The sequence below is a fragment of the Falco biarmicus genome, chromosome 3 (assembly GCF_023638135.1).
Source record: "Falco biarmicus isolate bFalBia1 chromosome 3, bFalBia1.pri, whole genome shotgun sequence".
Classification (NCBI taxonomy): domain Eukaryota; kingdom Metazoa; phylum Chordata; class Aves; order Falconiformes; family Falconidae; genus Falco; species Falco biarmicus.
In genome coordinates, this window is record NC_079290.1 from 101,426,487 (window position 1) to 101,444,561 (window position 18,075).

Sequence of the window (18,075 nt, forward strand, 5' to 3'; positions counted from 1 at the left end):
AAACATTTTATTCTGTTCACTGAGGTGAATCTTGGGTCTCTAAGGCAAAATGTATACACCATAATGAAAACTGCAAATGAAAGGTGCAAATTTTCTGCTACTGATGATACACTCCAGCTACAGAGAGAGCACCTAGGGGAGCTACATGACCTCACATCACATTACAGCCCAGGAAATGGGGAATAATGAGTGGCAGCAGGACTACATTAATCAGTGGACATGTCTGTAATAATGGAAAGCAAATGGCTAGTGAAAGAACCAAGAGTGTCAACATCTACAAAAAAAACTCCAAATCAGTGCCTGTTAGACAAATTTATCATCCAATGATTTTTACAAATAAACACGGAAAGAGAGAGGGAGATGGGGATGATGAATCTGGAGGGGGAATAAAAAAAACCCACTAGATTAATTCTACACCACTCTTTATATACACTAAAATCTTTAATAGCCAGTATCATACACCCCATGGCGAAGCAGGCTGGCACAACAACATCTGAAATCCTTGTAGGGGTCATGCAATGGACAACTTCTTATCTCATAACTCTCATACTTACCCCACCTCCCAAAGGCTTCATATGGGAGATGAACAAACGTGTTTATGGAAATGGATAAACCAACGCAACCTTGCAGTGTTATTTCAATACTATTACTACCACCTGCCGCTTTTGTATTTCACAACTTACATAAAATTAAAGGAAATGTAATAGTTTGTTCTGAAAGCTTTACAAGTTAGAAAATTTTCTCTCTCAGAAAGTTACTTTGAATAGATTTGTATTATCACAAATGAACTCAAAGTAACACACTTAATTATAATCTCAAATTAAAAAACCCTTTTGTTTTGCTGCCTCAGTGAAACTGAGAACTGCACTAAACCCACTTTGTTCCCTTGCTATTTGCACAATTGTTTTCATAGTCTGTCACCAGTTCCCATGGATGCTGGCAGCGTGATGTAAACAACCAACCTGAAGTCTGCATGTCAAAAGAAGAATTACCCATTTCGCATTTGGAAGCTGCAGTCTTAGTACAGAATATAGAACAGAAGGATCTGGTTTGGTTTTAGGCAAAACACTGATTTTTCCTTCTTGATGTTCAAGTACAACTGTCAGCTAGTCTGGAGTAAAGCAAATCCTCTTCTTTTAATGTGTTCTCAGCTGGCAGACAGCGTTTTACAGAACAGGACATAAGCGGGTGTCTAGCCAGTACACTTAGTTAATGGCTAATCTGGCATTTGTTCAACCATGTACTTCAAATGGCAAGACAGAGAAGGTGCATAAAAAGAAGAAAGACTAAGCTCTATCTTCACCACCTCATTTATGTGCCTGATGGAAATGATAGCATATCAGAAGTGTCAGCATTCTAGTGAAAGCTGGCATGTAAATATTTATGCATTATGCAAGATTGTCAAGCCCTGGCTGGCTGTCCTTTTCCATATTTCTAGAAAAAACAGAAACTGCAGTTCAGATAAGAAAAAGCTATAAAGCTTTACATCACAGAATTTAAAACTATTTAAAATGGTCATTAATAAGAACCTGAACGTGTAAAATGCTAAATAAATGCTTCCAAGGTCTGAACAAGCTCAGTTATCTGGGAATAAAAAGTACTCAGTGGTACTCAGAAGGACCTGGCTTCTTGCCAGATTACCTAGGAAACTATACATGAAGTCTTAAAATGATAAATAAACCATGGCTTGTGTTGCAATAAATGTTGGGGGTTTGTCTTGCTTTTCTGAAAATATGAACATCAGATTATTAATATCGCGCATCACTGATTTTTAATTTTTTTCTTCCCCGCTCAAACACACTTGCTTCCAGTTCCTTGTCCAGGTTGGTAGCAACTGAAAAATCAGTTGGTAACAACTGAACTGAAAAATATTTCCATTTGAGGACGATGAATGGGCCTTGGTACATGAGCTTAGAGGCATCAAGCAAGTTCCTAGCGTTGCAAATTTGCCAGCACAACTGATGCTCACGGGCAACTGTATCAGCAACTGCAGCTACCGCTGCCAAGTGCAGAAGTGGTAGTGGAGCGTTAACTGTTATCGCCTCCCTAGGGGTGGCCATCATCCTCTGGCTGAGGCAAACTGGTGAGACACAGGGCAGAATGGGCAGAGCTGTTGCCTGCACTGTGGGATCTCATGGAGAAATCAGGCAGCCATCTCCAGGGTACTTGGATTTCATATGAATTGCAGTCAACCTAAAAAATAAGACCTGACAACCCAATTTACACTGTCAAATACTTTATGCGCCCCAGCGGAATTCTTTACACACCTTCAGAGGCCAATAAACAGGCTAATCATTTCTTAATTTGATTAGTACACTGTCAAGACCAGGGCAGAATATACTTCAGGATGTCATAAGAAACAAATATGAAGATGACAGGTGGCATGTTCTTCCCCAATGTCAGTACTATCAGTACAACCCAACACATCCTAATTACCACAACACCTCATGAGGACAACTGCAATTAACAGGGCTGACGAGCCCAACAGGGTTTAGCACAGAAGTCTCTGAGGCTGGGGCAGGTATTTGCTGTGAAAAGATACAGCTGTAGCATTCCTTACATCAGGGACCAGGACAGTCATGCTCTTGCCTCTTTCAATCACCTGATTCACTTGTCTTCAAGAACAATGTCTATAAAATAGCTGAGCAACACTCCTTCCCATTAAAGTGAATAAATCACTGAGAATGATCCTTCTGAGAAACAGCAGCCTAAAATGAAATGGAGAGATCCAGATTTTTTTCAGATGGTATGGTGCCATTCTTCAAAATGGCTAAGCAGCAGGTTTGTATGTGGCTTTTGTTAACATACAGATTAGTAACACAGGCGGCAGAAATTGATATAGAAAGTATAAGGTCATAATTCTTCTACTTCCCCCTCAGACATTTTTTAAAAGCAGAACACAAGCAAAACGTAAAGATGTCTAGTATTCTTTTACCCAATACAAATAAAGTGAAAAAAAACATCAACGCAGTAGTTAGCACAAAACCCCAAAGGTTACTAAAAAAAGTTGACTATAGGACTGAAATAATCAAAGATGGACAAAAATGAAAAATTATGCTACAAGAGACCTCAAGAGCAGTGGTCTCCAAACTGTTTTGATTGCACAGCTTTATCAGTGAAAACTTTTTGATCATGAATCTCCAGTATATGATTATTTATTTATTTATACATTATATACATGTGCTACTGAAGTTCTAATTTTTTTTCCTGCATCCCAATGGATAGTCTTGCACAGCCTGGGCTGGGCACACTCCACTTTGAAGACTATTGCTCCAGAGATCATCTAGGGCAGCGCTCTGCTGCACTGACTTCAAAGTAAAAGTGAGTTTTTTGAGGCCCTTTCTGGTTTAGTTTTAAATATCACCAAAGACAAAGATTCCCCACCCTTTCTGGACAGGAAAGTGCTTATAGTTCTCACTGTTGAAAATATTTTTCTTATGTCTGATTAGAATTTTCCTTGCTGCAACTTTTGACCATTGTCTCATCCTTTTTCTGTGCACCACAGAGGGAAGCCTGGCTCTGCCTTCTCTGTTGCTGCCTCTGCAGCTGGAGAGCAGTATGATCTGCCTTCGCGTGCTCAGCTGTCAAGATAAAATAGATGCAGTTCCCCAAGCTTCTCCTTGTGTCATCAGCTCTAGACCCCAAAACTTTTTAGTATGTTGCTGTGCTGGACTCTGTCCTGTTTGTAAATCTCTCTCTTGTACTGGGAAGGACTCAAAACTGGACAACATATCCTAGATGCAGTCCCAGAGGTGCCAAGGAAGATAACCAGTTCCCTTGATGTGCTGGCTGGAAGATAACCAGTTCCCTTGATGTGCTGGCTGTGCTTTTACCAGCCCAGCCTGCACTGTCCACCTCATCACCAAACGGGCACAGTGCCGACTCGTTGCCAGCTTGCTAGCCACAGGAGCCACATGGCCCTTTCTGCAGTTGCTCCCTAGCCTACATTAGCCAAGACCATACCAAGACACAGTTACTGTGTTCCAGGCGTCCAGCTTCAAATTTCTCTTTGTTGAGCTTCATGGGGCTCAAATCAGCCTGTTCCTTCAAGCTCTTGAGATTGCTTTGGAAGGCAGCCCTTGCATATCAGCTGATAAATGAGTTTGGCTTTACTACTGGCCCTCGATAAGGCTGCATCCCATGCCATTATCCATGTCACTGATGAACATATTAAAAAGTATCAGACTCACTATCAAACTCTAAGGACCACCATCCATAAATAGGTGCCAGTTAAATTTCAGACAATTGACCTTTTAATTTCACCCAACCAGGTTGTTTTTCATCTACCTTGTAGCCCACAAATCCAGTCCCTACCTTCTTTAAAAATATCTACATCCCTATATCTACCATTCTTCGAATTTCTCCTACAAAAATGGAAGTCTACACTAAAAGCAAGATCAATGACAATAACTGCTGTCCCTTCATCCACAGAGCCAGTTACTTCATCACAGAGGCAAAGAGGCTGGTTAAGTAGGATTTGCCCGTAGTAAATCCATGTTGGTTATTCCAAATCACATGCATCAGTTTCCATTTCTCACCAAGCTTTGGATTGCCCAACTCCACCCCTGCACGCCCAGGCAATGTCTCTATACTGCTCCTTAGCAGTCCATCCCCTCTTCTGCCTCTTCTAGTGTGAGGTCAGGAGTCGTCTGCTCAAACCAGCCTCTTGCTGTGCCTGCTTGTCTTCTTGTGCATGGGGATAGTTCTTGTGCTTTGATGAAGATGCCCTTGGAGATCAGCCACATCTCCTGTGTTCCTCTGCACTTCAGGGCAGCCTCACACAAGACCCTCCTGCCTGCCAGTTTCTCAAACAACCTAAAGTCCACTCCCCTGAATTCCAGGATTTTTATTTTGTTATTTTCCATCCCCACTTTCTTCAGGGTCTTGAACCCTATTGTCTGCAGCTAAGGCTGCCACTATCACATCCCCAGCCAGCTCCTCTTAATTCATGAGTAGCAAATCCAGCAGAATGCTTCTCCTAATCATGTTTCCCACTACCTACATGAAAAATTTGTCTCCAACACACTCCAGAAATCTCCTGGATTGTTTGTGCTCCATCATGTTGCCCTGGCTAATTAAAGTCTATTTACAAACAACAGTTTTTAACTCCCTCTCTCCCACTTGTTTACAATCTTGTATTAACAACTGTTTCTCAGCACTGAGACAACGACCAGGAGGTCAGAAAAATGCCCAAGAATCAAGAATCTCTTATGTTGTTTGGATGATTTTTAGCCTGAGAAATCTGTCTGGTAAACTGTGATTCCTTACACTGCAGCATGAATCAGAAACAGTATCTTGTGGCCTAGGTGGCTCTCCCCGAGCCATTATCAGCAGACAACAAAAGCACAATGCAATGTCTTGTGGACTGGACACAAAGTCAAACAAGTTGGAAAATTCTACAAAGACGTAAGCTGAAAAAGAGGACTGTCTTGTGAACAATTCACAAGCAGGAAGGGAAAAAAAAAAAGGTAATTTTTCAGAAAATAATTTAAGCAGTTCTATTCTCCATTGGAATAAACTTCAGCTTACCTCTTTCTTATATTATTTCAGTTCACAGGAGTTTCTTTTTAAAACAAACCAAAAGTAAAACAAAGGGATATAATCTTATCTTTGGTTATCAAGACCCATTTATTGTACATAACGCCTACAATTAAAATCTGGCCAACTAAGTATCATGTTGTTCCAACAGAAGAAAGTGCTGGCAGCTTTACTAAAAATCAGATAAATCCACACCTGTTTGTGGTTGAGGACTGCAGGGATCCTGACCTTGATTCTGTGCATAGTCCTTTTACACTGTTCCACCAGTATAAAGGGACTGCAATCCCAGTGGATTTATTTGGTAGGTTGTGACAGGGAATCCTGAGTCTCTACGGCCCTATAAGGGCTCTCAGAGCAGATCTGAAGCTGATGAAAAGGTAACTGGTATTTTACACTGTAACAGAGAAAGGAAGATCTGCTAAAGCTCCCATAAAAGAAGCCATATCATAGAGCTGTTAACGTCATCCCCACAGAATCATGCTATACACTTGAAAGAAACCCGGGAAAGAAAAACAACACACAACCTGTGATCCTAAAGAAAAAACGTTTACTTCAAGCTTGATCAATACCTGGTCCAGTGGAACTTCTACACGAGTATCTTCATCTTCCTGCACTTCAGCTGCCCCCCACATTTCAGACTCCTCTTCTCTGGCTTTGTAAATATCTTCACCTACAATGGGAAAGACACAGGCGGAAGGAAGTGAAGTCCAACTGTGACACTGTGTGGCACAACCACGGAACTGCATTCAGTGTGGTTGCTGAAAACAGGTTTCTGAGCTGACCCACCATTCCCTATACAGGTCTTTTAATGAAGTTTTCAGTCTCCCATTATTGTCAATTTGTTTTCCTTTCCTTTCCTTTTTAATAACAAATACTTACATGCTGCACCGTTTGGGAAAGGGAAGAGGAAAGGGAAGGGAAGAGGGAAGGGAAGAGGGAAGGGAAAAGGAACAGACACTGAACAAAGCCCTGTATCTGAATTTCCTTCACTTCTGGCAAAGTCAGTAGTGAATCTGAACTTAATACATTACAACAACAATGTATTATTTCTGTTTCTACAGTCAATGATAGTACCCTCTAGCAATTAGCATTCTAACACACATCTAGCAAAAATCTCAGGCTTTGAATCAACGTGGTGAACCACAACAGGAGTGAAAGATTAACCCAAACAGTTGAGATTAATGCCACTCCCCACCCTGGGGTATGTGCAAGTAGAATTATAGCTGAAACTCCACATCCACGTTAAAAAAGCACATACTCCTAGCTAACAAGGTTAATGGTTACAATGATACTCAATTTTTCAAAGATATTACACCATTTAGTCATTTTTTTCCCCCAAGTGTAAGTAATAACTAGGGGTCTTTGAAGTTCCTAAGACAGGTCTTTCAGTACCAGCTAACTAGGAAAGTAAAGACAGGTACATATAGAAAACAAGCAGTTTCCAAGTGACACACATTCCTCTCCCCCTTTTCCCCCAGAATGAAAACAGCCCAGAAATTAAAACACAGGTTACTCCAAATCATCCCACTTTATCTATCTATCCACCATCTATCTAGAAAGGACAGATGCCCCTATGCTGATGTGTTCATATCCAACAAAATAAGCAACTACAATAAGAGGAAAAAATGTTTGTACTGTTTTGGACTGCCTCTTCATTCTTCATAAAACAATGTGAACTTGATAATATCAACTGACCATGCAAATTGATCTACGCTGCTGGACACTTAAATAAACAGCCCTGGCGTAGCACTGAACCACTGACAGAACCATTGAGGAGGAGGAAAAAATAATGGCTAAAACCCAAGACTTAGAGAAATCTGGAGTCTACCTGCATAAAAAGTCAGCACTGACTACTATGAAGGTTAGTTTTCCAGTTACTTTCTCATCACCATGAAATCCAAGGGAAGAGTTTCCCTTGGGAACAACATTCAAAGGTACACTGCAAATGGCTAGCTGGAGGGGAGGTGCCAGCTCATCCAGGTGGCCTTAGATGTCTACTGACAGGCCACCGACCAGGGCACCACAAAGGAAAGCCGTTCTCACAGTTTGAAATGAAGAGGCCGGAATAGGAAGCACATGAACCATCACAGTGATATTCCAGCATGGTACCGCTGGCTGCATTTTAGGAGAGAGATTTTCTGATGGCCATAGCAGCTTGAGTACCTGAGCATCAGCCCCACAGGAAGCCCCGCATCCCGCCAAATGATCCGTATTACTCATCCTCTGGAAGTACCAGTGTTGGAAATACCATGCAGTTCTTAGCATCATTGACTGGATTCTTACCCTAAACATCTCACACATCCTGAAAAAGGTCTTGTCTTCACACTTAGCATGGAGATAATAATTTTATTTTATTAATTTCCTTTTTTTGTGTGTACTATTAAATATAATGCATATGTTGTAGTATGTTTCATTGAAACCAACTAAGGACATCAAATATTTACTGGCAGTACGGCAAACCTTGGACAATCTGTGTGTACATATCTCATTACAGATCCCCTTTGCTGAGACAGGGCTTTTTCTGAGAAATCCAGCAATAAAAACATGGACCAGTAGAGAGTAGCAACAAAATATATCTGAACGGGTACGACTTGTACTTATTCAAATAATCAATGCACTTCACATTTTCCATTTTTCTGAGTTCTGTAAGGGACAGAAAGTTCTGTTTCTTTTACCTGACGTTATCATTGTTACCTCTTCATAGACACTCAACTGAGACATAGATCGCCACCATATTCTGAGAGGAAAATGTACTTTGTTCCTTGAAAGCCACCATGATGACTCTCCTAATTCAAGGTTCTCCCTTAAGTACCTAAGAAAATAGCCTTGTCCTAGATTCCTTGGCTCACTGAACATTGACCTGAAAAGTCAAGTCAGTGTCTGAGAGAACTGCGTCTGTAATAAGACCTTTGCCTTCAAGATACCCAAGTCTTTCAACCAAAATGGTTTTTCTTCTGGCCTTTAGAGGACTTTAGTACAGAGTTAACTCCCACCAGGTTTTCCTCCAGCAGGGCAAAAGAAGAAGTACCAGAGAGAGAAACATATGTTGGCCCTGGAGGCCAAATCCATAAAATTAATCTCAACAATTGAGGATACAATTGTAAAGGATCTCTCCTTAGAAGAGTAGATAAGCTTTGGGGCCACGTGGAAGAACCCAGAACAAGGAGACAGATGTGCAGTATTTTCAAATACCTTAATCATGAAAACAGGAGAGAGTGAGGGAGGAGGGAAGGAGACAGTAAGTTTCTGCCCAGGTCATGCAACCACCTTTCCCATTCAAAACAGCATACACAAAAAGCTAGTGACAGGGCGATTTCTATAAGCAAAATCTGAAACCACCATGGGATCTCCTCCAAGCACATTAGCATATTCTAACAGGTGTCTGCTCAGAAAGCTGGTCATAAATGAAAAAGGATTAATTGAAAAGAGCTCTGCACAACATTCAAGCATCTCTCAAGGATACCACCGTGTATCTCACACAGAAAGCACTCTAAAGTGAAATAGCATTCCTGCTCTTCCATAGAGTGGAAGATGCCAAAACTAGATAGCAGGCTGTAATTGGAAAGAATAGCAACCACAGAATTCACCAAAAAAACTTCAAGGACAGTGTTTTCAAACAAAATGGGAAATTATCCCATTTTCCGAACAGCTCTATTCTCTGAAGAATGAAAACATGTAGTTAAAGAATAGCATATTTCAAATGCATACAACACAAAAGATCGATAGTTGGTTTCTGAAGGGATGGCAGAAAAGATTTATTATCAGAAAAGAAAAAGAAAAAACATTTAAGTAAAAAAAAATACACAAAAGGGAAATGAATTATCTACCTCTGCACAAACATGAGAGTATGGAAGACAAATGTCCAAAACACAGGTACTGTTAATAGTCAGGGAAGGAAGAAAAATGCTGAAGTCTGAAATGTGCCAAAACAGGTGAAGAAAAGTGACACTAACTGAAAAATGGGAAAGTTGTAACACTTGAACAAAAATTAAAAATTCCAAAGAAAATTACAAGGAATTAAATTGGCTTTACATTAGGACATCTACTCTTGTCTTTTGGTACCAAAAGTGAACGAAATACAGAAATTGTAAAGTAATTTACACAAAAATAACATGACCAAATGGAGCATTAAAAAAAAAACAGCTTAAAATGTAAACACCAATAGTGTTGCTACTCTGCTTCAGCCAGAGGCATTTATGGTTTTTGCTCGTGTATTTACAAATATCTGGAGGAGGGCAGCCGAGTGAAAGTCCAACATATTACTTGTTTATGTGATTCTGTGTCAGGATCTTGTCAGCAGGAGTTTGCAGACCACATGAATCACTATTCTCAGTGCTGCAAATTACTCAGCACCTCCCAAACAAATGTGTTAGGCTGGGTAATTTTGCCTCATAGTTTGTAGGAAACATTTCAGAAATCATTTTTATTTAGGAAAAAAAAGCAAAAATAATCTTATTGATGCAATATTTCACATCTCTGTCCCTGAATCATTAGTCAGAATCATTAGTGTAGTTTCTAACGTCTCTGAGGGAGGAAAAACCAAGAAGGCATTTTACGAAATGCTATAAATTACATGAAAAAATATTTTTGCACAACTTCATTCTATAGTTATGTGCTTATATTGCAATCTGCACTGAAATTAGAAATAAGTATTGTACCTTACTGAAAAGAGAATTCCTGACACTTCCATTAGATGTAACATTTATGCCTACCCAAAACAGTTCATAAAATGTTGTAGATTAAACATGCTTCTCATACAAGAGCCAGTTCTGACTTTCTGTGCCTCAAACTAATGGAGAATTGGCCACAGTCAGGGTCATGGCAACACTGAGGCGCAGACCTCTAGGAGTGGGCCAGGAAGGCAGGCAAGCACAGGCTCGCCATCAGCCTTGGCATACTCTACCAGTTTGCTCCAAGCAGAGTAGACTTTGATGGCAGCAAAGGGTTCAAGGGCACTTTGAGCTCCAAAATGTCTCCCTGCGGCTTTGCTGACAAGTATAAATCAGAGGATAGATTTCAGCTAGGTTCTCAGTTCCCCATGCCACAGTAAGTGCTGCTTCTGTCAACAGGCCAAGCGAAATAGTATTGGGAGTCTCCTGATCTTCTGTGAGGATATTTTTCTACTATGTCCAGACAACCAGAAAAGACTGGAATTTTTCAGGTTTTGCCAGTCACTGGGTGAAAACAGACTGTCTTGAGCTAAAAATCACCACTATTTTTTATACCGTATACAGAAAGAAGGAAGGTAACCTAAACAAACATCTCTCATTATTTCCCATTATTTTAAAGCAGGGTCATGTTCAGTAATCCAGGGAAGAAGGGGAAAGAAGAACGAGAGGGAAAAGGCATTCATGAGGGGCAGCCAACTGGACAGAGGGGCTATGCAGAGGGTAGAGGATATGGACACAGAAGGAGATGACAAGGGCACAGTAATGTAATAAGGAATGTGTGGAATGAGGAACTGTACAAGAGCGAATAGAAAGATGAGGAAACACAGGTGGAAATTAAGGGAAAAAATGGGGCCCAGCATGCTGGCAGGAAGGCAGAAAAATGGGCTGTGTACAGGGGGAGAGTAGAAGCTTGGAAGAATGAGAGGGCAGGACAGAACAAGCCAGCAGATACCCATGCCAGTTTAGGCTTCTTAAAGGAATATTCCTTCAGGAAAGCCTGAGAAGAGGAATGTTGTATTACTGGTACCTATCTGCAACTGAATTTCTATGTTCAGAAGTTCCCACACATACTTACTTGTGACAGAGGTGCAGCAAAATGCAACAATGAAAAAACGCTCATTGTTGTCAGGCAAATATTTTTCTTGATTTCTTATTCTTATTTATTCCTACAACAAACAATATTTAGTAAGGCTCTGTATAGTGTCCCTACAGCCTGGGGAAAGAATTCTTACAGCGCTTTTCGGCTTCAGGATGAACGGAAACTGCAATCGCAAGTGCTTTCCTAAGGAGCGTCTTGAAGAATTATGCTCTATCTCACCTCTTCCCCAGCTCTGTAATCCCCCAGAAGGAAAGGCTGATGAAATATCAAGAGGACCCTGACTGCTTCAAGCGCTGAATTCCCCAAAGCCTTGTGAGGGTTACCAGGAAAGGGAACACTTGGAGCCTGACAACAGCTCTGCTGAAGAGAGGTAGCTAGTGTCTCAAAAAAGCTGTGAATCCACCCAGCCCTCCCCAAGCGAAGTCAAGTGACACAGCTGTTAAAACACTGGCTTACAGCTAGCACCAATGGAGCCACACAAATAGTAAGAACAAAAGAACATTTTCAGCAGAAAAGGGTGGTGAAATTACATGAGGGAGGATGATCTCAGAAGGCTTAGCTCTTTGGAAATCAGGTCCAGAAGGCTATGGGTATGAGAAGGGCAGAGTGGTCACATTTGAATCAAAACCTGAGAAAATATGATGACTGATAAATAGGGTGTGGGGGTTCTGATTTTGCACTTCCCCAAGGTCTATTTCATAAAGCAAGCAGCTCGGTCCTCAGCTGGTTTCACCAAAGACAAGAAAAGGTGGTGGTACTGTTTTCCTACAGTACTTTTTCTCCTCTGTGACTTTGTTGCAAATGGACAAAAAAACCCCAATAGAATTTAAGACAATGTTAAGACTGTTGCGAATCATGCTTCTTGCATAATGGCTCTTAATAGCTAAGGATCTTCATCTTCAGAGTTCCCTACTCTGTCCTGTCCCCTTACCCATCACAGCTATGCTGGCTTTGCAGCCCCTGAGAATTCATATGTGTGAAAGGGAGTCCACTGACCATTCAGGGGCATGTTCTAGGTATTTTATATTCTGGCTAATCTCCCGATAGGTAGAGAAGAGATTAATTATCAGCAACAGCAAATTCATAAATGCCCAAATCATTCTGACATTTCACCTGACACGTTACAGGTAGTTCAACACACCAGTGTTCAGTGTATTGTGCAGTCACTGTTCACTATGTACACAAAGAAGCAATGAATCGGTGCACGTATAATTGAGCAAACCTTGGCTAAAGTGCAAAGATCATTTTCTGTCTGATACCATTCAGTATTTCAGCTGGAATCTGTTTTGTGCTCTTTAATAAACAAGAAAGTTCTATGACTTTATTGAACAGAAATGGAGTTGTACATTGAACTAACTCATAAGAAATCTATATATTTTAAATAATTAAGCATAGCAATTAATGGCCTTTATATAAGCTCCTTTTCTAACCAGTATTAACTGTAAAACATTTATTGCAGCACAAATTACAACATTATACAGTCATTAATGCAGCTGAAATTTTAAACCGATTGAAGTTTAACAGTAGGGATAAAAAAAAAAATCATTGTAATAATAGCCTGCCCTGAATATTTTATGGAAATCAGAGGCATTTACTAACTGAAAGCTCTGTATGTAAGCAAGGAAGTTAATGTGACTATAAAAAAAAAATTAATGTGACTTACACAGAGGCTGCCTCATAAAAACATTAAGTCAAATTAAAAACAAAATGTGAAAAATCTGTGGCTCATTAAATTGAATAGATTCTTATGAGGAATACAGATGACATGCATTTATGCCTGTCTACAACATAATTTGCTTTTCTGTTTGCGTTGTGTTGGTGGTGGTGGTTTTGTTTGGGGTTTTTTAATTGCAAAATATCACTGTTGTACAAGGCCCATTTCCAGCAAAAAGCCATTGCCTTGGTTTGCATACATGTATGTGCCTGTGGCTCCTGTCATCAAAAAGTAATGGAATTCAAAATAAACCGGTAGCAATAGACATATGAAACCATTGGGAATATTTAAAAAATACTTATTTTTCTTCACCTGATACTATTGCAGCCTCAAGTTTCTAAGCAATTACTTCCTCTCTTCAGAAAATATTGAATTTCTAATAAGATTTCACACCGTTATAGATTGCTGACATCTGATTACCTCAACAGAAACTGCAAACGGTGCTTCTAGAGGCTGACCCTGTATGAACAGTATCCTTTACTGATAGGAAATGCGGTAGTGCTAGAGCCGAGGAAAAGCTGCCTTAGCTGCGATAGCTCAGTCAACTTTATATATATAAACAGCTACAAAAATAAAGGACTGTGTGTCATAATACAAGGTTTTTTTCTTCCCTCTCCCTGCTTCAGTCATTCACCTCATTTATTCTCCATGTTTCTAAGCATCTAATTTATTCATTTATTTAAATGACAGATCATTAAGACCATTTGCATTTTGAAAATAATAAAGCAGTTCCTGTTAAGCCACATCTTTTTTAATTCCATGTCTGTTCCAAAACGCAGCTTTCTCTTGGCTACAGCTGAGTCCTAAGGGCTAAACTGTCACTAAGCAAATGCAAAAGCCCTGAAACGTCTGCACTGGTCCAGTCGTTCCAAAGCAAGCACCAGTACACCTACACTCCATCCTGCAGCGAGTTAAGCAACCTGGCCTTCCTGCTGCCAAGTACATTTGCCCATCGTATGTTTTGCAACGTATTCATTTTCCTACAAGCAAAGCCAAAGAAACTCACCATGCGCTCAGAGAAAGAGGCTGCAAGGTTTACCATCACCTTGGTTCCCCACTGATGTTAGTATGTGCTGCTACCACAATTCAGCACTGTAACAACACACACTAACAGCAACAAGGCTTCTCATTTCTTGCTATAGATTGCGATTTTATCTCTGTTATGTGAGGAATGAACCTACAGGTCCTGTAAAATCTCTGCAAATAAGAAACGAGATGATCTCATTTCTTCAGCACAGTTTTTGCCTGCTTTGACCATACAGCAGTGATATGGTCTTTGTGTTTATGCTTTAACTACAGAGAGTTATTTCACCCTAAAAGTTGTTAGCAGAAAAAAAAGGACAACTATTTTAGCTCACAACGCACAGCTGATACTCAGAAGTCCAGGCTGATATTCTGTGGCAAGTCCATCATTTTATTGAAAGTAATTGAGATGATAGCATGATAGCAGGAGCAGCTGCTGTATCTGATGTTCTGTGCAGCATTTTTAACTAAGGGTTGGCCTTTCCCCACCCCCCCACCCACCCTTTTTTTAGCCAATGGTAAACCCAGGAAACTGGAATGCTTGCTAAACTTCTATGACCTCATGATACTCCAAACTAGATCTGAAAAAATGTGGAGTGGCTCAGCCCATCTCCAGTGTAGTACTTCTCCAAATCACAGCAAGAACTCAAACTTCACATTGTATTATCTCTAGAACTTGTTTTATAGTTTGGGTAGGGGGTTACTTTGCAAGATGTGAGACTACAATTAAAATACTGTATTTGAATAGAATAGGCTTTAAAGTGAGGGTGCTTTCTTACAAGAATCTTCTACACGCTTGCTACTTTCCTGTTCAACTTCCTACAGTATAATCTTTACAGAATATAGTACAAACCGAAAAATAAGTAGATTTTGTTTGTTGTTGTTATTTTTTAAACCATAAATCAAGATGCGAATCATTAAATGTGCCTTTGGTGTCACTTTCATAAGCCCAAATTCTGCTGAACCAGCAGCACTAGTCTAAGCTCTAAACCTCACATTTCCAGTTGCAATTATTTTTACATATAATACATTCAATATTATTTAGGTTTCTACCACTGCAATGAGAGTCCAAGCATAACATTAATAGTATGCCTTATAAGTTACAAAAAACCTAGCACCAGCTCACAGTGTACTGGATTTGCTCTAAGAAGTGTGAATTTAAATCTTGCAAAGAGCTTTCAACACTAAAAAATTCTTTAATCATCTTGATTTGAGAGGATTATGAAATGGATCCGTTGTAATATGGATGGCATGCTGGTGAAAATCTCAGTGTATTTAAAAAAGGCATTCAAAGTAAATACATAGCTAGCCCAACTAAACTCTGTTGGAAGATTAGGTTAAGCTTTAAAGACATTATGAACATAATTCTTCAGATGTTAAGTCCCAGGAAACAATCACTTTCAAGCAATCTGGCACTCAAAAGAAGGAGATTCCACATAGCTACTAAATTGGCAGGGAAAAGGACATCAAAGAATATGGGATACATTTTCTACTATGAATATTTTCTTTTTATCTATTTCTGTATACTCCAAAATGTGCATGTGTAAACTCACTGTGCAGTTTATTGGTTTCAGATTAAAATAAATTAATCCCACATCAGTGACAGCCAAATGCAGATAACTAAAATTCCAGTGAAAAAGACAATCCATCAGGAAAAAAAAAATAAAAATTGTAAGATGGTGGTAAGTGCTTCCCTTATTCAATCCAAAGCCTTTGAATTTGAAGAAATTATTTGGAATAAACCTGCAAAGCCAACTGAGGAATTGCAATGAGCCTTCACAGTAGATGGTGGAGCTATACTGATCAAAACAGTACTTGGGAGCAATCATTGTTACTATTTTCCTGTGTATAAGCACAAATACACACACAGCATGTCTGCATGCCAGTCAGTGTTAGTCGTGGTCACTTATTTGTATTCTAAAACCCAGAGGCTCAGTATCTTTAAACATTAACTTCAATGAGACTTTTTTTGTTAAAAATTAAACAGTTCTCTAGTTTTTAACAAAATTTGTCCAGAGAGTTTGCCTCTTTCCTTTTAACTGAATTAAAGATTCTTGTTCTTGTGTACAGTCGTAGCACAGCATTCACATTAACTTGCAATGAATACTTAAAATGCAAGAAACCAATAATCTTTGCTCTGTTGAGTTCTCAACACATTTCCATTATTTTGATACAAAGTCCACTGCAATTGCACAGAAAACTACTTTTGCTTTAAAAAGCCATAGCCCATAAATCAACCATCAAAAGAACACCAAGAACTTTTTAAAAAGCATCAGGTCATATATTTAATGGATACATTCAAAAGAATAACTTTGTATTACTCAGAGAAAGGTTATATTTCACACTCATGTAAGGACTTGGAAAGCACTCCAAAAGAAAGCTACAATGCCATGAATTATGACCTGAATAAAGTCTAAAGAAAACTTTTCAAGCTATGAAGTTACTTTATAGAGATGCCTGTTATACAGCTGATGCAGCCTCTTGACAAGTCTGCTCTTCAAAACCACAGCATGTGTCACCACTTGGTGCAAATCTACACATGGCCAAGTATAAAATGAGGAGAAAAATAGACAAGAATAGCAAGTTGTCCCTGCTCCCAAGCTGATTAAAGGAAAAAGACTTGTGATAACCAGGTGGAGAAGCAAGCTAGGAGAGCTTTTGTCTTCCCATTCACCACCTCTGACCCTATGCAGCAAGTCCAGAAGAGCCTTGGCAAACCAAGCGTTTCCACAGCTGCTCCCTGACATGGCCTTTAGCCACATGGAGGATGTTTCAGAGGGGTGGGAACAGCTTAGGAGGGCTAAACTGCCTCCTGTTACCCACATTTCTCTCCCTGTAGATACTTCACTGACTGCAGAATGTATCTAGGCCCAAGCAATTGCTGAACAGGAAGACTGAAACAGAAAAGGGGTCGAAACCAGACCTCCAGATCCTGGTGAATCAGCAGCGCACAGGAAGGATTACCTGAGGAAAGACCACAAATGGCATAGAAAGTAAACAGATGACATCAGATAAAATGAATGAAGTGCTACATGGACCCAAGAAAAAGCATCAGATAATAACTGGAAAAGAAAGTAGCGAAAAGAGCAGGGGGGGAAATAGCGAAGAGTGGGGATGGATGGGAGGGGAAGAGGAAGGGAGCAAAGAGGAGGTGGAGAGTATGCAGGGAGGCCAGACTGGTAAACAGTGAAGGAGTTGTTAGGGTAAGCTCGCCACAGCGATCATGGGTGCCACAGGACGAGTTAAGACAAACAGAAACAAGTTTCACAGACACACAAATCTTTCTTCCACGGTAGTATCAGGAACGGAGAAAACTGCAGGTATGAAATCCAGCTGTTGGCAAACTTGGGGTCACCTGACAATTTTGCTGCAGTCAGAAAATACTGATAGTGCCATTAAGGAGTAAATTGACCTATACTAGCTGGGTTACATTCTTTACTTTAATTAAGCAGTATGCTGCAAGTCCTGCTAAATACTAACACACATTACATGTTTTTTCCTCTTTCCACAAAAAGCAGGATCCTGCCTCTGGACTAATTCAATCCTCTCCATTAAGACTGATTCAGCCTGAGAGTCTTCAGTCTTAGCTAAGAGCTATTTAAATGCCAATGTTTTAACCAAAACTCCTTTAAAAACATTTCCATAAAGAGAAAAAAATAAATGCAATAAGCTCCTATTGAACTAATGGAACGACAAAAAAAAATAACTGAAATAAGCCTCCTATTGTATTAATGGAACACTCACACCACCCAATTAAAATGACAGGATATTCAAATATTTCTGCAGCCATTTCATTTGAGCTGTGTGTACATTTTATATTTTAAATTGCACAGTTTACGATGGACAGAAGCATCCTTAACAACATTGTCACTTGATAAATGAAGACAAGAATAAAACCTAAAGGTGCAACGGGCACATGTTTACACGTGACAACTAGAGATCAGAGGCTTTTATATGGCTTGGCTTATATATTATTTTTTAAAAATGTTTTATCAATATCACTGGCATTAATAGATGCTTTCACTTAATAT

At 39.8% G+C, this 18,075-nt stretch overlaps 1 protein-coding gene across 2 annotated transcripts in view; it reads right to left on the reverse strand.

Moving 5' to 3' along the window:
• DCDC2 (doublecortin domain containing 2) overlaps window positions 1–18,075 on the reverse strand; it is a 68,398-nt gene that overhangs the window by 11,455 nt on the left and 38,868 nt on the right. For both annotated transcript variants that reach the window (XM_056333321.1, XM_056333322.1), the window contains one exon: window positions 6,108–6,208. In XM_056333321.1, the coding sequence (XP_056189296.1) occupies window positions 6,108–6,208 (101 nt within the window). The remainder of the gene's footprint in view (window positions 1–6,107; window positions 6,209–18,075) is intronic.